Source organism: Meriones unguiculatus, chromosome 17 (assembly GCF_030254825.1).
Source record: "Meriones unguiculatus strain TT.TT164.6M chromosome 17, Bangor_MerUng_6.1, whole genome shotgun sequence".
NCBI classification, from domain to species: Eukaryota; Metazoa; Chordata; class Mammalia; order Rodentia; family Muridae; genus Meriones; species Meriones unguiculatus.
This window is the reverse complement of record NC_083364.1, coordinates 54402185-54428276: the sequence shown is the minus strand read 5'-3', so window position 1 is coordinate 54428276 and position 26092 is coordinate 54402185. Positions and strand designations below refer to the sequence as shown.

Sequence of the window (26092 nt, the reverse complement as noted above, 5' to 3'; positions counted from 1 at the left end):
TTGACCTGGGTGTGCGGGTTGGAGGTGGGTGAGGCAGGGAGAGAGAAAGAGAGAGAAAGATTGACCTTTCCTAAGGTCCAAGGCTTGGGGTGTCAGATGTGGTCTCAGAGCCAATATTCCTAAAAGGAGTTGTGGCAAAAGTTTGGAATGATGGCTTCTGTTTCCCACAGGTCTCACTGGTCTCAGAAGCTATGCCTGAACGCAGAGGTCTCAATAAAAAGGCTGTTACAGCTAGCCAAAGTGTGTGAAAGGACACCCAAGACGATTAAAAATAGTCCATCCGTTCTTGTTGAACAATAATTTGCCCGAACACCATTGAGGCAATCCCAATCGCTACTGGCCCTGCTTAGAAAAATAACTTCCACAGAGTGTGGACGCTTTAGCCCCTCCATTCTTCTCCCTGACCCTCTCATACCATCCCCTTCCATCCATCCCTCCACTTTTTCTCCTCTCACCTGTCTCCCTTCCTCCTCTGCCCTCTTTCCTAGGCAATTACATACTTGTGTGAGTTAGGAAATATGTCAGACTGAAAGTGTTTCTGGATTAACAGGATGTTTTTTGTTTTCTGTTTTTGTTTTTACTGTAAAGTTTCTTTTAGAATATGAAGATCTGAACTAATATTGTTTCATTTTTTAAATTTTATTTTGATACGTTTGTTCAATAATGTTCTTTTCCTACATATTTCCATTATCTCCTAGAATAAGGAAGTAGAGGAAAATCTAAACTTTTGAAAAACTAAATGGATTTTCATAAAAATGTGACACATACAGGATTTTCTATTCCCTTTGTCACGCCATTCAGTGTGGTTGAGACTCTCAGCAGACAGAGCCTACTGGCAGCTCTGCTGAGCCTCAGGCAGAGAGTAGGAATATAGTATTGAAAGTTGTTTTTTTTTTTTTTTTATTCCCTGCTTCTATAAGGTCTGACCTGAAATTATATTTATGAGTGTCATAATGTCTCATGAACAATGGTTTCTTTTCTATTTTAATTCATTCCTAATGTTTTGTTACTTCCCTTCAGGGAAGTAAATCACAATAACAATCTTTCAGCAAAAAAACAAAACAACGTTTATAAAATCATAATCTGGCTGTTTGTAGAGACAACCTCCTGTGGGTCTGTTTTTGAAAACAATACTATGCTGAAGTTTAAAGTCACTGGCTAGATTAAAATGAAATCATTTCCACTTATCATCATTATCGGAGACAAGTGACAGGAATTCTTTAAGATGAGAACCAAGCAAATATGAAATGTTTGGAGCATTAGGAAAAGAAAGAATTCAAGCCATGGGAAGTTATGCTATTCATGCATTGCTCATGAATTCAAAACCCACAGGGAACTACAGAACAAACACCAACAGAGGCGGGGAGGTGGCTTCTCTAACAACCTCACAAAGGTGTTGCTCACTTTACAACTTCAGTTGTTGCTTTTGTATCAGTTCTGGAAGCAGCCTGGAATTGTATGCTCATCCTAAAAGGAAAACCGTTAAAGGCCATTTATGCCTTCCTAAGTCAGCAGACTCAGCAGGCGGTGGGAGGCCTGAAGATGCAGGGAGAGCCTGCCAGGCCCGTGGGTTACATGATTTCCTGACAAACAGCTAAGGTAGCAGCCCCTTGATGTCTGGCTAAGCACGGAAAACCCAAGGTGTCTAAACTTCATATTTCATTGTGCTGTGAGGTGTCAGCAAAGTAAACATGGCACTTAAAAAAGTTGAGCAAGGTTGTCATTTCTTAGGAAGCCCTAGCAAAGTGCTTCATAACAAAGCAGAATTTTCCATTTTCTAAATGAATTCCTGTGAACAACCTGTTCTACACATTTTCAAAGGCTGGAAGAGAAACATTATTTTGAAAGTCACCATTTATGCCCTGGTTTCTCAGCATTAGAACAGGAGGTGCAAATGCTGGCGTTCTTCCAGAACTTGCCTCTCTGCTTTGCACCAGTCATACATATTTCATGAGTATACTCTCCGCTTCTGCAGTTTGAATTAGTGGATGAGGATGAAACTATTAATCCCTTACTTGTAAATGGATATATAAATGTTCTGAATAGCTGGGCTTCTAGAACACAGAATGTTCATACTACTGGAATAAAATGGTCTTTACCAGTTTCATTTCAAAAAGTCCTTTTTAATAGAGGAAGAAAAAAAAATATAGGATTTCTTATTTATGTGAAGCCAAACCAGGAGTGGTGTGACACACCTATGATCCTGGCACGTGGGAAGCAGCCTGACAATGACCTTAAATTTCAGGCTAGCCTAAGCTATCCTCTCTATAAACAGCAAACCGAAATGTACTTTTGGAGTAAAGATATTGTACGTCAGTTAAAAAAAATCACTGCTCTACGCAGGTATAGCCTGGTTGCTGTAGAAGCTATATAAGCCAAGCATTTCATAACAGGAAGGAAAAGACAAAGATTAAGCTACAGTGGGAACAATTATCATTCTAAACACTTATCAAGGTTTTCGGGCAGAGCCCAGTGGTAAACACTTAAGTAGCATACACAATGTCCTGGCTGAATCCTCATCACTGAAGGGGGAAAAAAAAAGAAAACTACCAAATACTGTCCCTGTATCCTCAAGAAAAGAACTGACAATACTGAAAAGTAAGTCACTCTAGAAAGATAGATCCAGACTATGAACACAATTTCAACTTACTTGTCTCCAAAAAACTTCCTCCAGAATTCAGCAGCATCTGCTTTGGTGATCCGGAAGTTATCTCCTTGGAATTGGCCATTGGGAAAGATTGCCTTGATTTCTGCCAGCATGTGACTGAAGATAAGGGACAGTTTTGTGAGGTTCCGTCTGTCAAGTACAAGGGAAAAAGAGGAAGGGAGGTAAGTATATGCATGCAACACCTTTAATTTATATTTAAGGAATTTATATTAAGAGAACAACATTTTGTATAGATTAAGCTGAGTCTTAGTAGTTAGTCATGAACCTAAAAATAGGTTGATCTAAAACAATCCATCTAAAATAATGTTTATTGTTCACTTACATTTGGTTTTTATTTTATCCTTTATCCACATTTATCTAACAGAAACATGAGTAAGAAAAAATATCTAATTAATTCATTAAGCCCAACGTTTAATGATGAAGATAAACCCATGGAAACCCTAATCAAGTACAAATGTTAAACACGAGGGAAAGAGTGCTTTCTCTACCCAGAAAAGTAAAGAAACACGAGGGAAAGAGTGTTTTCTCTACCCAGAAAAGTAAAGAAAGATTTGTCACGAGAGGAGAGTGCAGGAAGATATGTGATTGCCTGGCACAGAGGTGCCCTGGGGTAGAGAAAGGAGGATGGGGGAGGAGGGCAAAGGGCCTGAAAGCATTAGAAGCAAAACTGTCCAAATATGGATATCACTTTGGGTCACTGGAGCACAGCAGAGTGAGAGAAGACAACAGGAAATAGGATGAGGGGACATTAACTTTGGACTTGACATGAAGGGAGATCCACATCAATGAGACAAGGTTTTTACAAGTTCACTGGTCCCTTCTACCTACCTATGATGGGGTTTGAAAACAAAGGTCTCCAGAGTTTCCTGGGTCATTCTAACATGTTTCCCTATTAGGAGGACTACTATATAGAGAGAGGAGCCAAAATGGACTCAGAGAAATGTCTCAGAAGAGTCAAGTGACGACAGGATGAGAAAAGATGGCTAAGTTAGAAAGTAACTGCAGGCATCCTCCATTTGAATTCCCTTGCTTCTAGGGATTCTGACATAATTTAAAATACGTTTCATAAAGCAAAATCACACTAACCCCTGTAACCATTCTACCCTAAGTTTACAAAATAACTATGTTAAAAGGCCCTGAAGTGCTAGGGCTAGATAATGAAGAAACAACTGCAACACCAAATGCTGAGTACATTTATTTTAAAGTAAGTTTTAAACTTTGAACTGACTCTACATTCTTTTTCTACTCACAATCACCAACCAAAACTCAACGAACACACACATATACACACACAAACACACTCTCTTTCCTATTTTAAGGTTTAAACTATTTTGCGTGCATGTGTTTGTTGGGGCTGAGGTACCAACAACTGCCTCAAGAAAATATAGAAATATAAAATATAGAAAGCAATTTAACTTGTTATATGTAAATCTTGTATTTCAGCAAAGTCTTTGTCACTAAGAAACATGCTTCTTTGCTCATTTTTCCCCTCCCATACGTATACTTAATGATAATAGGGGGAAACATCAACAAAAAATAACAGTTGTGCTTAGAAGAGATGATGTAATGTGATTAAAGTTGGTGGGTACTATGCTTCCTAAAACTTTTTAAAAGCTACATCAGATGAACAGAGAAAAAAAATCAACGTACTCACAAAATGAAAGAGTAAAATTAAAAAGGAAGCAATAAGTATAAACTGTATTGTCACAATATTTTGAAACTGCACGGAAAATACCAAAGAGTACCAAAACACACATTATGAAATTTCATTTCTAAGCAGTCAGAAGCTAGCAGATTCACTCTCACTGCACAGCAATATCTCTTCATTATCTGAGCTGCATCTGTGCTGGTGCCCAACAGAACCACATCTGAGGGAAGACCTGCTACTCGGTTGAAACAGAGGAGGACGATGCAGCCGGTCCTGATGAGACCTGATAGGCTAGGGTCAGAGGGAAGGGGAGGAGGACCTCCCCTCTCAGTGGACTAGGGAAGAGGCATGTGAGGAGAAGAGGGAGGGAGTGAGGGATTGGGGGGAAATGAAGGAGGGCCACAGCAAGGATACAAAGCCAATACAACACAAATTGTAATAATAATTAATAAAAAATAAAAATTAGAAGAAAGAGTGACCTGGCTGCCCCATGTCTGTCTATCCATACAGGTTAAAATGACAGCAGGTGTTAAGACATGCATTCTAGAAGGTGAAAAGCAAACTGTTCTGTTCCATAAAAGCAACAAAGTGTGTTCACCCTCAACTGTAAAAGACCTTCAAGATCCCTGCTTAGAGAAACATAAAGTCACTTTCAAAAACCTGCAACAAATTATGTCCCATTATTAGGTGAGAGGGTTAGCTTTCTACCAAACTTCCAACTGACACATTAGAAAGAATAAAAAATGAATATGGTTATAATTAAGATAAACCAACTGTTCCTTCTTTTCTAAAATGTTTGCCTCCATCCCCTTGTGCCTTTGTTCTTCAATCAGATTCAAACGTTTCTCATTTTCCCTTGCTAGATGTAAGTCTGAAGCATGAAGTCAGTGAATTTCTAACCTTGATATTGATATTTGAGCCACAGGAGATGAAAAAGGATAGAGTGAATTAACTTGTTCACTTGTTACTTAGACACTCAACATTAAAACAGAAATATGACCTGTTTTTAAATTTATAATCTAAAAGCTCTAACAGTCACTAATACATATGTAAATAACCATTGGTCATTTATTTATGTGCATATTTTCTTTACCCGAAAATGGATGACTACAATTTTTACTGACTTGCTTTACATAACCTGAGATAATGAAAAAAATATATTTGACCTGTATTCTGCAAAGAAACTCAACACATATTGTTAAAAGTATTTGCAATCACTGATGTCATGTTACCTTAATTTTCATATAGGCCAGAATCTAAAATTATATAATATTTTAACACAAACACACACATAAATGGTCATTCCGGAATGTCATCATCAAAGACAATGATTTATAAAGGTTATAATTCATACTAACATAGTAAAATAAGCTATCTAATATCATATAAAGTTATTTGCACAATAAAGAGGCTGTGACATCCCTGTATGTTTCTATGCAGTAGATGCTTTATGTAATTCCCAGAGATACACTGTATTATAGACACCCAGCTTTTAACAACACTCAACTTTCAAAATAAAATGCATAGTTACATTTCTACTCATTTAAAATGCAGAGGAAGAAAGAAGGCATGGCTGAACATGTTCCCTGCAGCTAGGGCTCTTGTTCCTGCCATACAATCATTCCATAGTGAGACAGCTTTTCCTAAAGCTGCCTGATTCGCCACCATATGATCAGAAATGGTGACTAATTAACAAGGGGTTTCATGATTCCTAAGTACTATTTTGTATCACCAAACTCTCCTGCCCTGCCACAAGTTAAACAATAAATTAAAAAAAAAAATCTGTTCTCAAAGACTCAAGAATCTTATAAATTTAATTCTAAGTACATTTGCAAGAATTTTGCATGATGAATTCCTCCATTTACAAAAGGAAGTCCTTATTACTATTCATCTTCCATTAACCATCACAAGTCGAGCCATTTTTTTTCATTTGTTTTGTGGGAAACTTTGATTATAAAAAAATATTTCAGAGTAAATGTATTCTAGACACCAGCCAATCAGAAAGGAGATGACAATATTTACTAGAACTACTAAAGATGTCAACATTACAGAAGACTAACAGGAAGGGAAGGAGGCATAAAAATAAACAAGCAAACAAGAGAGGAAAAACAAAGCCAGGTTTCTTATTCTTTAAATAACATGTCCAATGCATCCATAACGTCAAGGCCATCACTCAAGAAGCTACAGGACACCACTCTTCTGTCCGAGGTAATGTCTAACACCATATTGTCTTTCAGTAGTTTCTCTGAAACTCAGGCCAAGTGGAATGTGCAATAAAACGTGTTGCTGAACTAGAATGAATAAATGACCTAAACTGATGGCATCTCACTGTTACGAATAAGTCTAATTTTTTTTGGGTGACTCCAGCCAACACCATATAGGACAAAGAACCAATAAAGTTTGATACAAGGCTACTTTTAGTGAACTTTAGCACAAAAATACACAAAGAGAACATTAAAGTAAAACATGACAGGGGTGGTACACCCAAATTATGGCCATTATGACTTGATGAATTAATGTTCAAAATTGAATTAACAACATCAAGTTTTCATTAGTGGCATCCACAAAACACTAGAGATGCATAGATCATGTAATCTAATGAGATTGCTTGTTGCTGGTTTGCTTCACTGGAGAAACCACTGTCATAAATCAAGGAGGAAATAAAAAAGCCAGAAATGCTGAATTAGTTTAAAAAAACCTTTAAAAGAGATTTAATTAGTAAAGTCCAAACGTCATGAGAATGTGCTGCTTTGGGTAGAAGACACAGGGTATTTTATCACCAACTACCGATAGTTCAGTCCTCACATTTAAAGGCTAGCATGTGCTCCTAGCTCTCTGCATGATAAAACAAATCTAACATAAAACCAAAGCAGTGCATGAAGTATAGAAACAGAGGCACTTACAAGGAAACTTGTGTCCGGTTAAAGAGCAGTTTCTACTGCAGTTGTGACAGAGTACCTTGAAGAAAGGCTCAGAGTTGTTCCCAACTGTCGCTGACCTTGGGCACCGTCATTCCAAAGGGAGCGAGGAGACAAGGCTGATGTAAGCCTTGCCTTTCATTTCTCCCTCCTGAGAGCAGTCTATTATTAAAAAGAGGCCTGACAGTCTTAAATAAAACTGATTATTACTCACTCCCTCCATCCAAATACTAAGAGCTGTCAAGACCTCTATGGTTTTGACAAAGAAGCTTTTTTTTTTTAAAGTCTAAAAGCAGGCTAAAGTGAATCCTGGTGGGTTGGTTCTAGCCACAGCTTTAGAAAAAAATAAAAATAAAAAAGCAGAAGGAGCCCAGCAACTATTTACTAGTGAAGGCTTAGGGTTTACTTCAAGCCACAAAACAAGTCAGGAGTGTGCCCAGAAATCAACCTACCTCTATCAGGTAGCTCCCTGAAAACTGAGGAATGATGGTTAGCTTGGGGTGAGAAAATGGACCAGCAAGAGGGGAAAAAGGATGCAGAAAAGAGCGGGAATAAAAACAATGTGCACTGACAAGTAGGAAAATACTATAATAAATGCCATTGTTCTATGGCTAATTAAAATATTAATAAATTAAATACAAAAATTATAGACTTTAAAAGAAATTAATAACAAAGCCAATCCAGATGACCGATAAAGCAAAGCCCAGGCTCCAATTCCTAGCCCGAAACAGAGATGCACACTGGGCATTCTTTGATCCCTACATAGCATCTTTTTGCATGTGCTACATAAAAGTTTCCATTAGGGTAAAAACTATCAAAGTAAGGATTCTGCTCATGAGGAAAACAGATGGCTCAAGAACAACTAGCTACAAATGGACCCTTAACAGGCATGGGCTTAAAGGCACTCAAATATGAAATTACGTTGCCATGTTCAAATCTAATGTCCTTAGATTAAGTTTCCAAAAGCATACGCATATACATTGAAGAGTTTAACCCTGCAGTCTGTTATTACTGGGTTTATATCCTTACTCTCCTGCTAAGTCTTCAGTTACTCAGGCTTCTGGAATGTTACGTAAAATGATTGCTACACTGCGATCTTTTAAGGAGTAAGTGATGCGTGGGGCAAAGGGTCTAATAGGTGTAATGAGAAGGTACAATCAATAAATAAATTAGTCTTTGAGGTGGCTTTTCTTCTTGTTCTAATATAAATTTGACCTATGCAACCGATAGCCAAGAAATATCGTCCACACCTTAGGAAGACTCTAGTACTCACTCCATACTCAGAAGTGATTGGCAAGCAGCTGACACACACATTCAGTCATTTACTCTACAGATCTTTGTAAGTGTCTATCACATGCCAGACTTGTCTGAGGACTAAGGACACAAAGGGTCCAGATCACTATACTTGAAAGGGATCAGGGACCCCCAAAGATTAAAAAGAAAGAAAAAAAGAAAGCAGGGGAAGTAAAAAGTGATAGGCCCAGAACCCCCAGAGGAGCAATCATTTGAGAGAAGAACTGAAGAACCCCAGGGCGACAGTTCCCTGCCTGTGATGAGCAGCTTCAGGAAGGAGGTGGATTAGGCTGGGTATAAGGGCTCTGAGGCTGAACAGGGTTGTTCGTAGCCTTTTGACGAGTTCCAGGATTACACCAGTCCACAAAAAGAAGGACTATCTTATATTACATATTCCATAAAGTTGTAAACCTTTTTTTTCACATGTCTTTAATGTGTTATTTAATACTGGCCATTTTAACTTTGCAGCACAGCCAAATGAGAATTAATTTATCTCTGCTGATTGCCACAAATGGTTTTATCTGGAAAATTTTCTATGAAAATCTATTAGAGCATTATATGATCACTCCCATTTTTATCTGGTTTAAAGGCTTTAAAAACTCTATCTCAAAAACATACATAACCCTTCTTTTCTTTGGTATTAGACCTTTTTTGATGAAACCTCATCTGTAATGGTATCCTTTTGTAATAAATCCTTAAAATATAGACTAGGCTATTAATTATTAAAAGAAAAACAAGGAGAACACACTTCTTTCATCCTCTTAAGATAAAAGATGAAGTACAATGAAAGGTCTATAAACTAAGTGGAAAGTTGTGACTATGATGAAATTCAGCCTTTTTCTCAAGAGAAAGAAGCATTAGGAACTCCAGACCATACTCATGACCTGAGGTAAGATGACAGAGAGTTACATCAAAAACCCAAACAATTTGACGTTAGAAGAACAGCAGTGAAAATAGTTAGAAAATGGTGAAACTGGACTAGCGATGCTCAGCAGGTAAAGCAGCTTGCAGCCAAGCCTGGCAGCCTGAACTTAATACAGCCTTACTCCTGTATGACAGAAGAGAATTAACTTCCATGAGTTATCCACTAACCTCTACACACATGGCATACGTGTGCACACTCATGATAAAAATGAAAGAAAGATTTTAAGAAAATGCACCCTCTTTGTATTTACAATAACCTACCATTAAAAAAAATACAAGATTAAAGTCAATCTGCAGTGTAGTAGCTATCCAAATAATGTCCATTTGTTATACTGCTTCTATTCCACTTTAATTTTAAAAAGATTAAAAGTAATACATAGTTGGGTTCTTCATCATATCACAAAGCCTTATCACATACACACTAGAAAAAAAGTTTCCTTTTACTTGAAACATTCTTAAGCATACCAGTTTTATTTAATTATGTTTGTAAGTCATTTTGGCCCTGTCAAGGAGGGTTTTCATTTTATTTCTACTCAATTAAGTATACACTACAATTTTTCAGTATTTTCAAGAACATTTACTGACTCTAGGGCTATCTACCTTTCCATCTTTCTTTCACCACAATTCTTGAGTTTGTCGCAAACTCAAATGCAAAGGCCTTCTTCATTCCCTGTGACACATTGACTTATCTGCAACAGTTTTGTATCAAGATACGCCCAAGTCACCTTCTTCCCAAACTTTCTCAAGGTGACCAACTGGCTGATAAATGCTTCATTTTTACCTGACCGCAAACAAGAATTCCCTTAAGGGTAATGCAGGTCACTTTATAAGCATATTGCAGTGGATTTTTTTTTTTTACATCATGCGTTTTTTTGGCAAAGAAGTTTTATGCCTGAAACAGCTTCTTACACATGATATATATCCCATAAGTATATGACTATGAAGAGATCGTAAATATTTTAAAATTATAAGATTTCCTATCACCAGTAACTATGCCAAGCAACAAATAGATAGAAGTGATATGCATGACCACAGAGATAGACACAGTTAGACAAACAGACAACCAGACAGACAGCAATAAATTTTATAAATCTGCTTCCAAACCTAGGTAAAAATTATTTTCAAAATTACCCAAACTGCTTTAATAAAATTAAAGTAATACAGGGTTTAATTCTAGAATTAAATTAGAAAAAATAATTTAAACTGCTCTGTGAGCTCGGAGATCTTTTCTTGCCTTCTCATTATGACTTCTTCCTTCGTGAATGCCAAAACAGAATGCCACTGAATCAGTGGAAACAAGTGCAACCACTCTCAGATCTGCCCTGCTTCCCGGGGAGCATTCAAAGTTCCCCATCACATAACCGTTCCTTAGAACCTTCTTTCCATTTGGGAATCTGGAAAATTTCTTTAGCTCTCCCTCTGTCTCATGCCCACATTGTTCTCCTAAAATGGAGCAAGGGAAAGACAAATGACACACAAAGGTGGAAAGATCCAGCTCATCTCCACGGCTGACACTGTGCAACAGTGACAAGCGGAAAGACATCACGAGCTTCATGCCACCGCCACACACTAAAGCACAGGTGCTTATCTGGGACAATCAAAACGATCCTAATTCACCACTCCCAGGCCTATCCATAGTCAGCACAGCTTGGTTTGTATGTCATATCATAACACTGTGGAGGGAAGAAAGGAAAGCCTGAGATGATAAAAGCCAAAAGTAAAAAAAAAAAAAAAAAAAAAAACAAAAAAAACAAAAAAAACAGTATGTCTAGTACAACCATATCAATAACCGCAAGTTCTACCAAGAGCATCATATTCTAGATGGTTTACAAAAATCAAACATGTTGCACGTAAGACAACATTGACAGCAGTAATCTCTGAGAAGCAGAGTCACTAGAGATGGTTTTTCTATATACTTCTTTATATTCATTGAAAGCCATTACATTGATTTTTTAATCTATTTATTTGTTTGTTTGTTTGTTTGTTTGTTTGTTTATTATAGGCAAGGGTGGAATAAGCTTGTAGAAGAATGAATAGATTTCCTAATCCAGTGCAGGCTCCACCATCTAAAGGGCTCACCTGCATCACCTGGCATCACCTACTTTGGTTTTCACATCAAAAGTCTTTTCTGCCACAATCGCCATAAACCACACAGAGGATCACTGGCTGACAAATTACTGCAAAGGGCTGCATTCATCTCTCTACTCTAATGTTTTCACAAATCACACATGTATTTTCCTAAATCCTTACCTCCAAAGGTGTGTTCTGACAGTCACATTAAAATTAAAGGCACAAAAAAAAAAAAAATAAAAGGCACAAAATAAAATGGATAACCATTTAAACCCACATCTTAAAAAGGCTCAAGAAGAACAGGTCCTTAAATCATTTTGGTAACTTTATCTCCTATTTTATAAGAGGCTCTAAAAAAATTCGACACAAAATACTCTTAGAAACTTTTGAGAAAGCCCTTGACCTCTACAAAGTTTGTCAAATTAGTACATCACAATGCATTTTGACATCCATTAACAAAAAGATGCAGCTACCTGAGCACAGATGACACCACTGAACATAGTTGTCTTCATTTGCAACATGTGTAATATGAAAACAGTCCAAGAGGAGGTATCATTGAGAAATGCGGAGAGGATATGCCAGCCAGTTATTCCTCCACCACGGGAAAAGTTAAAGGCTAACAGCATCTCTGGAGAACAGCTTCAATAACACACCACTTCTTAAGGCAGAAGTTCCTCTGCACAAAGAAAAAAGCTGCAAACCATATAAATACAACAGACACACTTTCCTAAACATGGAGGACAATCTGTATAACTTCTCCTACATTGAGTTATGGTGTGACCAGTCCTTGAATATGTAGAATCTATGTCTCAAAGAATGTGGCCAGGTAAAGAAATACCAGCATATACTGGGGGAAAGCATAAGGCTGGAAACTGTTGGTTCTAGATATGAGTCTTGTGTGAAACTCTCTCATCTAAAACATTTGTGAGATGAAGTGGGTGTAGGACGTACCCAAAGGCTCCACAGCACACAGCGGGATGATTGACATTTCACTGTGGTGAACACAATGGTGCACTGGACAATCCTGCACTAAAGAGTCTCTGTGTCACAGGCAACCTTGGGAGTGCACTTTACACACTGCGCTAAAGCGAAAGTATGATCTTGTACCTTGTTTTCAACTTACAGACTGTCCCCAAAATGTCTGCATTAAAGACAGAAGTCCTGAAACCAGGATGCCAGGAATCAAACACAGAAAACTAAAATTATGGCACACACAAACACTGTCATCAGCTCATTTTGAGGCCTTCACTTTTACTTTGTTCTCTACAACCATTGCCATCTCTGGCATTTCTTTTCTTTTTTTCCCCCATTTTCAGCAAAAGAAAAGCCATGAATAATGTTTGCTCTCAAAACAACGAAAACCACACAGCAAAGCAACAGAAAAAAAGGGGCCAATTTAAAATCTGTGTTTCATGTTAATGAATAGTAAACACTAGAATATTGAAACCATATGAAAACTGTAGACTGTAGCAGAACAGAGTATGCCCACTGGGAACACAGTTTCAAAGACTCCATTTGCTCTTGGTAAGGAAATACACTGATATGTGTAGTGAGGGCAGGGCAGCATTAGAATGTTGCCACTCACCTTTCCAACGACGAAGAAATATCCAGATCTAGAGAGAAAGCTCTTTTGAAGTAGCACAGGGAATATATGAAAGCTACTCACCACTGTGATCCAAATTATTGCATCTCCAGTCTGACTGAAAATGGGCTAGTTCCTCAAGTCAATAAACCTACCCTCAGGTACTGGCTATGGAACATAAGGAAAGATCCAGGAAATCTGCCTCTGCCAGGAGAGTTGGCACACCACAGAGGTTTAAAGCTCTGTGTAGGGAATCAAAGCCACACCTAGCATTAATCCTGAACCGCTTAGGAACTGCATAGTCCACAGCACTGTCTTATCCTCTATAAGCTGTGGTTTCCTCATCTTTCCTATACACAATATAACTTAACTCAGAAGATCTGTGGAGGTTAGAGATGGCCAAAGATTACTTTGATATTCTTCTCATCTTAGGATGCAAACCGTTTCCTTCCCTTTCTATCTAGAACAGTTTGTGGCCCGAATACCTTAACAGAAAGAGACAGAAGGGCACCCAACAGTGAGAATGAATCTTAAGAGAGCCAACATTCTGCCTGTCTCTTTGTTAAGTGCTCCTGCATGTGGGGGCTTTGTTGCGAGGAGGCCAAAGCAAGCATGTAGAAATGTTTCCACCATGATCCAGCAGCAAAGGCAGCACTTCCTGGCCACGGGATCTTCCAGCTGAACGACGGCTGAGGTTAGATCACACCAGAGTTTGGAATGGTTTCCTAACCAGTGCACTAATACTAGGTTAGGAAAGTGATAACACAGTAAGCCTCAGACACTCATTGTCACCACAGCATCTCCTGCTCATGATGCGTATGCCCATAAGTGAGGAGACTTTTAAAAAATTTACATGTGTATGGTGAGGCAACCTGAGAGGAAGGCCCAGGTCTACACAGCACATATCTTACAGATAAGATTACATACCGTTTTAAATAATTTACATAGTGGGGAATTTTCCACAGGTACCATGATGTCATCACTCACAATTCTTCAGATTTTGCAGCATTTAGGGTTGTAAATGCAGATTACTCACGTTTGACTTGCACTGCTCAGTACTACTAATTTACATGGACTGCAGAAGTCCTTCCTTATTTACAGAGGGATACAGCCCACGGGTTCCCATGGATGCTGAAAGCTACAAATAGCATGGACCCTTATATATACTGTTTTTCCTTATGTGAGAAACTTTTATCTTTTCAATTAAGGGGACCTTTTTTTTATCATCATCATCATCATCATCATTTATCACAATTCATTCACTTTGTATCCTGGCTGTGGCCCCCTCTCTCATCTCTTCCCCAACCCGTGCTCCCTTCCCCTTCCCCTCCTATGCTCCTCACATTTTACAGCAGTCCTTTAGCTGAGCTGCCATATAAATCTGTGTCTCCTTAACACAAATTAATATAACCATATTTGACCTATGTCTAGATAAGAAAGTAACCTGGATATTGGCTTCTCTAGGTGTATTCACTCAGTCTAAAGGGTCTCAGTCTAAAAGTTAAGAGCATCAATAATATTTGGCTCATCTACACTAAAGGCACACTTTTTAATGAATACTTCTTTTAGATTGCAACTGTGTCTAAACTATACAGCAACAAATTTAAAAAGACATTTGACAAGCTGCTAAACAGAATGCTGTTCCTTTCTACCCTATGAAGGTGATTTTAGCAAGATGATTATTCAAGAGATGCTTTGTCATGGCAATATTTGCTGGATTTAATTTATACCTTAACCAGCAAAATCAATCACTACCCTCCCCTGGAGATACTCATTTAAAATTTAACAGAAACAAGAAAATCAGTGTATTTGGGGGAAAAAAATAATTTTAATACTTCACTCAAACCTTATAAAGATAAGATTATACACCAATTCATAAAAAAATTATATTTCATGGGTAGGTATGCTATACTTAACTATTTCTTATGGAATTCAATACTAAAAGAAAAGGATGAGGCTACAAGTAATTCACAAAGCTCGGGGGAACTTAGCACTAGTTGATCTTTTCATATCCTACATTACTTACACTGGACACAGGCTTCAGCTTCCCTGTCTAGAAACTTACCTTACAAAACTGTCAGTCCTCTGTACTTTCTGAATGGCACAATATGCATAAAAACTGTGATCTATGTACATGGAATGCCAGGGACCTTAGAAACGTTTATTCACTCAGTGAGTATTCACTGAGAACTTGCTGTAACCTGCTGCTATTCCACGCCAGGAGCACAGAGGGTGAAAGCTAGTGGATTCCCTGATGACTGGTTTACAGTCTAGTGACTACAAAAAGGGCAGAACACACAATTCTGATTCAGTGAGCTGCTCCTAAGGCATTTCTGGAGGACAAGAGGTCAAGGAGAGACTGGTCCACTCAGAAGCCTTTGACAGGGTTAAGAGGGGCAGAATAGATGAAGAAGGTGATAAATGAAAGCTGCTGGGATATCCGAAGAAAACTTGTAGGAGTAGATGAGAGTGACAGCACAACAGGCTGTAGGGTAGCAGGGAAAGGCATGACACTGCAAGGCTGATAAAGCAGTAGGCTCACATAACAGAAATGAAATGGCCTCCCCACCCCAGCCTGTCCATCTTCTCAGTTGAGAGTGCTTGGGAACATTATCTGCAAATGTTACCATGATTCCAGCAGTGAGGGACACATGGTCAGGACAGGGGCTGAGAAGAGCCCTTGTCCCCAAACCACTTCCCATCCAATATTTCACAAGGTAGAACTTAATAACTAGGAACCCTTGGGTCTTTATGCACACCTACACACTTTGTTGAAGAAGCTTTCTACATTTTTGGATTATAAATTTTGAGAGAAAAACAGAACAAACCTCCATGTCTATATTTAACAAACCAAGAAAGCAAGCAAATGAAAACAATAACACACAGAGAGGCACGCAGAAACAGGCCAGGTCTTCCGGGCAGGTGTTCTGCCCTGGAGTATTCCCGTCTGAGAAAGCCTGAGACCGTACTGCAGATATGCTTCTGAAAAGGCGTGTCTCCACTTCAGATACCACAGCAATTCTCTCGCTTCCAGTTATGAGTCACCAGGCAAATGTCTAGTGTGGTGAAGAAGAAATCCTTTTCTTCGTGACTGAAAATAGACTACTCAGCTGAACACAACCAAATCCAGACACACACGAACAGCCAATCACACACCACACCACCATCTAACATTCCCTTGAATAATCTCCAGGCAGGGAAAGCCCTCCAAACTCTCAAGTACACCCCCGACCTGATTCTGTGGGATCCCTACAGCGTGTTCTTTAAAAACGAATTGTAGATGCACAAAAGTTTTGTGGCTCCTATATAACAGTTCCTATGTCCTTACATAGCACAAAACTGTTTTTTAGACAACTATTTCTAGAATGCAAGTATAGTACTGCATGAGCCTGCAAATGCCAGTGTGTGACAGAGCCCTTGCTCTCTAACCAGAACAGATGTGCAGTGTGCCTGTTGCTTCTAATTTGTCATCACTAATGTCTATCTTCATCACTGTTCTTCCAATAATACAACCAATATTTACCACAGAGAATGGGATGCTTTTCCATTTAGACAGTATTGTATGTAGAGGGAGAAGGAAGGGAGACTAAACAGTAAAGTGTGGATATTAATTACTTCAATAAGTGTGTAGCAATGCCCCTTAATTGGATTCTCAGGCCAGCAGCATCAACAGCAGCTTGGAGCTTCAAACATGCAGAATATAAGGCTCAACCTCAAAACTGCTAGACCATGCATTTAGTAAGATAAGGTGGTTCCTATGTAATTCTGACACCTGAAAAATCACCAGTTAAACGGGAAGCCAAAACAAGTACAAAGAAATCCAGCATTTGTCTTCTATCATTCTTGTGTTGTAAGACGGCATATAAAGGACCCTCAGGTCTCAGCCTTTATTAAAAGATCTGTGACAGACTTCACTTGGTTGTCCCACACCAAGAGCTATCAGTATCTTGCAGCTACTGCCAGTGTGCTGGAAGCCTGCTCACACCACTGGTGGGAGGTAACACGTTTGTTCTGCCATGTAGTGGTTCCTTTCAACTTGGACTTCAAGGGCGAGGCTTACAGGACTTTCATTTGTCATCCCTCTTGCTTAATCACCCAAGAGACTCACCACAGTACTTGAAGGCCTTGTCCTGGGACAGTTTGTACTTTTTACTTTTGTAAATACCCAGCATCATATGACTGATCCCCAAGTCACCACACCCGAGTTTAATCCTGAATGTCTCTGCTGGCTGATAAATCAGAGCATTCTGATGGAATGAGCCTTGCAGGATAACAGAGGAAGGAGTAGGGACTCTGCTTCCATTCTGCTGGCAGAGCACATATAGCCCTGGTCGGGTGTTCTGAGGCTCACCTACATTCTGAGAAAGGAGCAAATTCTCAATAATCTCCATCACTGTCCATTAACCTTTCAGATGCCAAAGAGCAAGTGATCCACCCAGTATGGGTGGTGCTAACCTTACTATCACCAAGTAAGGAAAACAGGTGGCATGTGCTAGCAATACACGAAAATGCACAACTCCTTTCTTCCTTAGGCTAGACTGTTCTCGCTGTACATTTCTCCTTCTAACTTAGTAATTACAGAGAAATCGGGGAGGGGTCTCTGCTTATGCCTTCAAGTAAATGTCTTGAAAAATGTCAATCAAGCTCTGCTACCTTATTTTGTGCCGAGGACAACAAATCAGAGAAAATGCCTTTAGTGCAGCCTATAGTGGGGTGAGAGACACTGGGCCAAAGGAGGCAAGAGTAGTTGAATTTGAAGCCAGCTGCTATAAAATCCTAAGTGAGGTTACAGACCATTCTACAACTGAGAGAAAGTGAAAGGCAGAAAGACACTCTTGGCAGAGCTGGCTCAGAGCAATAAATCAAGGGTAAAATTAACTAAGACTCTGCCAATCTGCCTTGCAGGAAGCATGGCTACCAATACAAAGCAATTGACAAAGACAGTGTTCTATAAACCATGTCCAGACGCTTGTATTTATAGGACTCTCAAGTGCTCAACAGCAAAAGGAAGGGAAAGTGATACAGGAGTCTATTTCTTTCACCATTAAATGCATTAATATGAAATCTGTAATCTATTTGTCACTACATAATGTTTTCACCCTTCAAGAACACGGGTAAAGATCTCAGAGAAAAGAATATATTCTTTTACTGGGAATAATAGGCTTAGTCTCACAAAAGACTTACTAATGCATGTTCTAGCCTCCAGTCCTAGGCCCAGGTGAACAGGGGTTGGGGGGATCGTGACTGTCAAGCAGAGTTCTGCCCTGCACTATTTCCACAGTCACAGAACCCACGTAGGTATAAACCACAAACTTTGAGAAAGAGATGAAAGGAAAAAAGCCAAAGTCAGTTCCACCAAACCTGAATTAAGTATACCCTGATAGCAACTAGTTACTATTTCACCACGAAACAGCATCTCATGTTAGAAGTTACTAGTTAGCAATTACTGTTAGAAGTCAGTAAAGGTCACAACGGGGTAAAAATGGAGAAACCTAAGAATGAGATTGGTGACAAATCTGTCTAATTCACTAGACATTTAACACAAAACACACAATTTGGAGGAGGTTAAATTGTAAGATGTCCAACCATTTTAATTTATTGCCTTTATTGCTTTGGCGAATGTTGAATAGTATGTTAAACTTCAAACAATGTTAGTACAACAGTCGTTACTCTAACAGGATGCCATGTTAATTAATGTGTTACCAGAAGTCAGACTTGCTAACTGAAAACCTCAAATAAATGTCTGCATAACCACATACATGTTGTGCCCACGTATCAACCTGGATGGAAGTGGTGCTCCTCCAGAGTCAGCAGATATTTACAAACAAATTATTTTGCATTCTTTCATGAGGTCATTTTTAATTGCAAAGGGGAACAAAGTAGGAACCTCAGAAATGAGTTTTCTATTTTCAAATTTACAGAAGTACAGGTGTAAACTCAGAAATGCTGTGCCTAGCCAATGCAATGCCTCTCACCAGTTGAAGAGTAGAATGACTAGATGGAATGCCAGTTGCATGGAAATTACACATCCTCTATCACTGTGTCAGGGCAATGTGTGAGACCTTCTTGTGGGCTAGACAATTAAAAAGCCACAAATCAATTTTAAATGTTCAAATCGTCAAAAGCAGGTATCATGGATATATATGAAGATATACTTAAAATGTGTATATTTTATCAAACAAGAATGCATACATATCCCGCAGCTTGCAATCTTACTCAGAGACATATATCCATTAGAAATATATGTACATGTTCACCAAAAAAGTAAAAGAACATTTATGACACTAATCAAGACCAATGTCCATCAACAGCACAGACAAACTACAAAGTACAATACTAACAAAAATGAACAAACTGCAACGGATGCCAGGCAGCAGTGAAGAAAGCACCTCACGATCAACACCCAGCAAAATAGTCGCAGGAGGAAGCAAGGCAGAAAAAGGGAGATAGACAGATCCCTTTTCCCCTTTCACCAGGGAAGAAAGGAAGAGGAGACCTCAGGTGCCTTCTTCATTGACACCTAGAAACATACTCGGTGACTTGAGACTCTCTTCCCTACTGGCCAATCAGTCTTGCCACCAAGAGCTAAACAGAAAGAAATTTTACAATGGAAAAAGCCCATGAACCCCCCAAAAAATGATTCAATGTGTTGTTGTTCTTCCATTTTTCTGGCGACCACCATGATACTAACTATGAGATGTTTTCTTTTTATTAATTTAATTTTATGTATATATTTATTTATTACAATTTATTCACTTTGTATCCCTGCTACAGTCCCCTCCCTCGTCTCCTCCCAGTCCCACCCACCCTATGTCCTTTCCCTAGTCTCCTAATAGGAGAGGTCCTCCTCCCCTTCTATCTGGCCCTAGCTTGTCAGGTCTCATCAGTACTGGCTGCATCATCTTCCTCTGTGGCCTGGCAAGGCTGCACCACCTAGGGGGAAGGTGATCAAAGAGCTAGCCGTTGAGTCTCTGTACCCCTTACTAGGGAACCCACTTGGAAACTGAGCAGCCTATGGGCTTCCTCTGAGCAGGGGTTCTAGGTCCTCTCCATGCATGGTCCTCGGTTGGAGTATCAGTCTCTGCAGGGGTCCATGGGCCCAGGTATTTTGGCTCTGTTCTTGTGGAGTCCCTGTCCCCTCCAGGTCTTTCTATCTTACTCTTCTTCCGTAAGGATTCTAGCACTCTGCCCACAGTCTGGAGATGAGTCTCAGTATCTCCTTCGCTATCCTAGGGGTGGAGTCTTTCAGAGGCCTCCCGTGGAAGGTTCCTGTCCTGTTACTTGTCTTCTCCTACTTAGGATGTCTATCTTGTTTGCCCTTGTGAATGAGAATTAAGCATCGTCCCTAGAGTACTCCTTGTTGCGTATCTTTTTTAAGACTATAGATTTTAATATGTTTATCTTATAATATCAGAAGATGGAAGGATATACCAAGTGTAGGATTAACTTAGTGAAAATGGCCATCCTACCAAAAGCAATCTACAAAGTCAATGCAATTTCCATCAAAATACCAACCTAATATTTTACAGACATTGAAAGAACAATTCTCGATTTCATATGGAAAAACAAACAAAAAAACAAAAAACAGAATAGCTAAAATAATCCTTTATAATAAAAGATCTCCTGGCAGTATCTCCATCCCTGATCTCAAGCTGTACTATAGAGCAACAGTAATAAAAATGGCATGGTGCTGACATAGAAACAGACTGGTGGGTCAATGGAATCGAATCGAAGATGCAAAAATAAACCCACACACATGTGGACACTTAATTTTTGACAAAGAAGCCAAAACCACATGATGGAAAAAGGCAGCATCTTCAACAAATGGTGCTGGTCTAACATGATGTCTGCATGTAGACAAATGCAAATAGAGATGTTTTCTTAAGTCATCTTCCTCCCTTTGACAAATTCAATTACCAAATTTATAAAGTCTGATTTTAATAAAAATTTGGTATTCACAAAAAATCTGTCAAATGTATGATATGAACGTGCGAGACACACAGGCGCGAACACACTGGCTTAACCCTGTAACTTAAGTCCATTTTTAATGTGGCTCTGACATTAGCAACGTCCATTTTATCACTACAAATCTCTCTTGCATAGACCTTCCCAATTTCTGCTCACATATGTACAGATTCTCTACCCTGTCATGGGTCTTACAGGGCTGAGGAGAAGGGCGGTTTCCTCGAGCATATGTGTTGGCATGGCAGTAGTTGCAGTAAATCCCTACATAGAGCTGGTCCATGCCAATTTCTGTTTCTTCCAGTTTTCAGGTGGGCAAGCATTCATCTTTCAGAAGAGGCCACCTATACTAGCAACAGTCTCAGAAAATTAAAGAGAACATGTTTTTCATAAGATACTACTTCAAGTTTAGTTACTCTGAGCTGAGAAATAAAAGTCCTATTTAATTTTTCAAAAATGGGAATTTTAAAAATCACATGGATACATGTCGCCCTGAAGTCTGCCTTTATAGATTTATTATTTAAAAAAAAAAAAAAGATAAATAGGCTACAATTTTAAAGCAAAATAAAATACAACCAGTAGATAAATGAACAACTGTTTCTGGTTGACACTGAAACAACACAGAAGCACAATGGATTCAATAATCATTTAGTGCCTCTGGGGTTCATGAAAGAATGACTAAATCTAACCCTATCTAGAGATTTAAAATGTTAGTATGTAGTGTTGCAACTACTTAGAAAGCCATAAGAAATTACTACAACTTCCTCATCTCCAGTTCACCAGCTATTAACAAAAACATCTGACCCACAAACCACAATAAAAACAGAGATCAAACTGTTTGGAATAAGAACAGGATAAATGGAGATATAAGTCTGTTTTTTCCTCCCCCCACCCCTGTAGTCAGAACCAGATGTTAAAGATTGAGGTTAGGTGTGGGAGAAGACTTCCTCTTTTAAAACTGAGAAATGACCCTTTTCCCCCCTTCACTGCTCATTTTCAGTGACCAGAGTTTATGCAAACACGATTTCCAATGAGAAGCTGCAGCTAGATGTTACAGCTTCTCCTTACTTGCCAGTGGTCGTATGTGTGTGGGCTTGTGTGGGGAGTCACACATCTCCCCACAGAGGACACAAAGCCCTTCCGATGATTGTCAAAGGCTACCCAACTTGTATCTTAAGGCTATTACTATTCAGTGCAGGATCACAAGTTGTAATCCATCTACAAACATGTATGGGATAAATCACAAAGTACTGACAAGCTCCTCCCTTGCCCATGTGTACTTTTTGCTTCTTCTATATAGAGAAAAAGAGTACTATTCTGACCTCAAGCAAGGCATGGTGAGATAACTTACTTAGGCCAAAGAGCCCAAATAGCAGTACAACAGAAACAGGTAGTGGAAGTGCCCTGTGTTGATGGTTCTGCTCCTCTGCTGCCTGGAAGCCCTTTGCAATCATATGAATATGCTAGACAATACTTATTGAGGGAACAGACATGTGGAGAGAAGCTGCTGACATCCTTCGAAGTCTTCAGACACAGAGTGTGGCCGCTCAGTGCCATCCACCGAGCTATAGAGCACAGACCACAGAAACCACCTAGTCAATCTAGACAAAAGTACTCTTTTAAGCAACTAGATTCCCTGCACAACTAGAGCAAGCAGGCCTGATAAAAAGTAATGCTTGTCACATGAGACTAACAAAGCCAAAAGAAGCAGGGTCCAGGGGTAACTGCAGAGACTGATGCATCAACCAAAGACCATGCATGGAGAGGACCTAGAGCCCCTGCTCAAATGTAGCCCATAGACAGCTCAGTCTCCATGTGGGTTCCCTAGTAACGGGAGAAGAGACAGTCTCTGACATGATCACTTGATCATTTCTTCCTGATGGGGCAACCTAGGCGGCCCACAGAGGAAAAGGACTCAGGCAGTCCAGATGTGACCTGATTGCCTAGGGTCAGACTATCAGTGGACTAGGGAAGAGGGATAGTGGAGGAAGAGGACAGGAAGGAGATGAGAGAGGGGGCTATAAATGGGATACAAATTGTAAATAATAAAATGAAGAAACACACACACAAAAGTAATGGCAGTGATGGCTGTAAATGCTGCTAGTGTGGTATCTAGCATTTATGATTATGATAATAAAAATATCACTTTGGTTTTTTGTTTAAGGCTTTCAGAGGACAAAACCTATGATGATTTTCCTCTCATGCAAGAGATATCAAAAATTATGGAGATCTTCAGAAAAGTTCCTTCCTGCTGTGAATCTGATGTGGTGACTTTTGGGTGAGACTGAGCATATTCTTGTCCAAGTCCCCAGAGTTGTCTTCATCTCTAATAATTCTGTCTATTATTTGCATTCTATAAACCATTGCCGGAGCTCCACAGTACAGTTAATGTGCTCCGAAAATAATTTTTCACCATAGCCTGTGTAAAAGGAGATGGTAAGTTGAAGTTTGACAACGAGCTTTTTTATATATATACACACATCACTAACACAAGCAGTGTGAAGACTATTCGACAAAAGCATACCAAGGACTGTTGGGAATCTATGTGTTTGGTAAGTAATGAGATACAGACAGAAAATCTCAAAAGCTCTGTGCACCCTTCTCACTTAACACCCAAAATGCACCTCTTCCTAAATATACGTAGTTAGCTATGTAGTCTACAACACTCTCAAAATTTCCCGTTTCATAACTCTGAAAACTCTATTACTAAAATAACAGTCTAGTTTCTCCCTTGCAAGTATGTTACTGATATGAGCTTGGTTTATCATGTGCGCTGGAGCAAAACACCTGACCACAGGAATATGGAACTTTGTCCCCCAAAATGACTCATGTTGTAACAGGAGCATTACAGTTCTCTATGGAGTAACTAACACACCAACCTTGCCTAACACAATCTCAGCTGCCTTATTTCTTTGTTTGATTTTCTTCCAGACAATGTGGGCAAGTTATAGAATACATGACTGCTTCTACAACATACCTCGTAATTTCCTGCATTTCATATTTAAGGTGAAGACTAGATTCTTTGCCATGAATGGGTCTGTTTCATTTCGTGTGTTAAAATAGATAATTAAAAAAAAAAAAAAAACAATACCTGCCATTTCCCTGGACTAAGCCAAAAGTACTGCAATTTCATGAGCTCCTCAGAAAGAGCAAAGCACATATTTTTATTTTCAAAGAACTTAGGTGCCTTTATTAAAAAGAACACTTAAGAATTATTCCACAGATTAGAGTTTGTTTTGTGGGGACTTGGGGCATGACACTTACTAACTCTGATCGGGCCTCAGATTCCTTATCTGGTAATAAGAAAGTGACAGTAATATTCTTGAATCTTACTTGCATGTTAGAATCGCCAACCATTTTACAAATCTTTAGACACTGGCAAAAACCTGCACTACAAAAGTAAAAGCCTCTGCAGACAGGGCTCAAGTATCAAGGCTACTTAAACTTCCCAGGGACTTCCAGCATGCAGCTGAGACTGGAAACCACTCAGGAGGGTCTCCAGCACCCTCTGACACCCGGGGAACCTCAAGGTAAGCTGTACAAAGCTATCACCCAAAGGGTTTACTGTTAAGAAGACCTAATCTAGTCCCTGTTTGCTGGAGGCTCAGAAGGCACCAAAGTTCTGATGTGACTTTCAACCCTCTTCTGTCCTATGGTGCCTATGTCTCATCATGACTGGAGATCACTTTCAAGACAGATAGGTTCAGCAGAAAGTTATATCAAAAATTTTTATATCAAAACAACCCCCACACACAATATAAACCTCCTAAAAACACACACACATAAAACTACCAACTCCAATTTGTTAACCTACCAATAGTCCAAGAATACTTACTGCTAATGCTGCACCAAGCCACTGACAGTCCTTACTAAGAAAACACAAGCAAGACACCTCTAAAACAGCAGGAAAAAAAATGAAAAGAAATATAATATACACATTAGTGAATTACTGCACAATTCAAACTAAGGAAATAAATGTAACAACTTAAAAGAATTCAAGAAAAAAATTACTCAAAGCCATTTTTGTCCCCAGAATGTTATATTCTGATCCATTAAGTTTATATTATAATTTTAAAGATTGAGAGAGAAGGAAAGAATACCACATCAGCAAATTAAAATAAAATCCCAGTTGCAGAGGGTTGGCTCCGCTGTGAAGAGCACTTAATTGCTTTTGCAAAGGACACAGGTTTCCAGCACCATCATGGGCCATTACAGCCATCTGTCACCCTGGTTCATGGGGATCTGACACTCTCCTTTGACCTACACCAACACCAGGCACACAGGTCATCATTCGCACTTGCACACATGCGAGCAAGATATGTTTGCATATAAATTAGTTTGAAAAATAAAAAAAAAAAATCCTGGACATGGCCTTTGAATACATTTCTTAAATATTTAACTAGACAAACTTTTATACACTCATACACACACACACACACACAAAAAAAAAAAAATTTCTAAGCATTCATGACTTGGACTGGTTAAAGGACAAATTTCAGAGAGGATCAGCCCTTTCTTTGAGGTAGAAATTTAAGCTTATTAATAACAATAGCCTTTACAGCTTTTGGGAAAGCAGGGTAAAAGGAAGCAGCAACTATTATGAACAGATAAATGATCTATAACTTTAACTGCTGGCCAAACATAGATACGGGGCACTAAAACCACAGTTAATCACCATGTTAAATACCACACTTTGCAAAGTGGTAAAAGACAGAAATCTTAATGAGAAAAGCAATCCTCCTTTTAATATTTCAATGCATTGAAGAACATTTTAAACGTGTCCAGCTATTAACTTATAATGAATTCAAAGCTGAAAATGAGTAATCTTCTAACAAGCAGCTAGTCAAATTAGTCACTGAGCTTTTTAAGCGTGCTTCACCACACCACCACACTCATCTGAAATTCTCTGTCGTCTGTGTGGCACAGGGACCAGTCAGGAGGTCTCACAACATGCTTGCTCTTCCCATTGCCATCCTCTAGCACTCCACAGCTAATCTGTCATCAGTTTTGACAAAAGCAAAACCTGT

General features: G+C 39.1%; 1 protein-coding gene across 6 annotated transcripts in view; it reads right to left on the bottom strand.

Annotated features, from left to right (window-relative positions):
- Cblb (Cbl proto-oncogene B) overlaps nt 1–26092 on the bottom strand; it is a 196226-nt gene that overhangs the window by 108785 nt on the left and 61349 nt on the right. For all 6 annotated transcript variants that reach the window (XM_060370540.1, XM_060370538.1, XM_060370539.1 and 3 more), the window contains exon 4: nt 2651–2797. In XM_060370540.1, coding sequence (XP_060226523.1) covers nt 2651–2797 — 147 coding nt within the window. The remainder of the gene's footprint in view (nt 1–2650; nt 2798–26092) is intronic.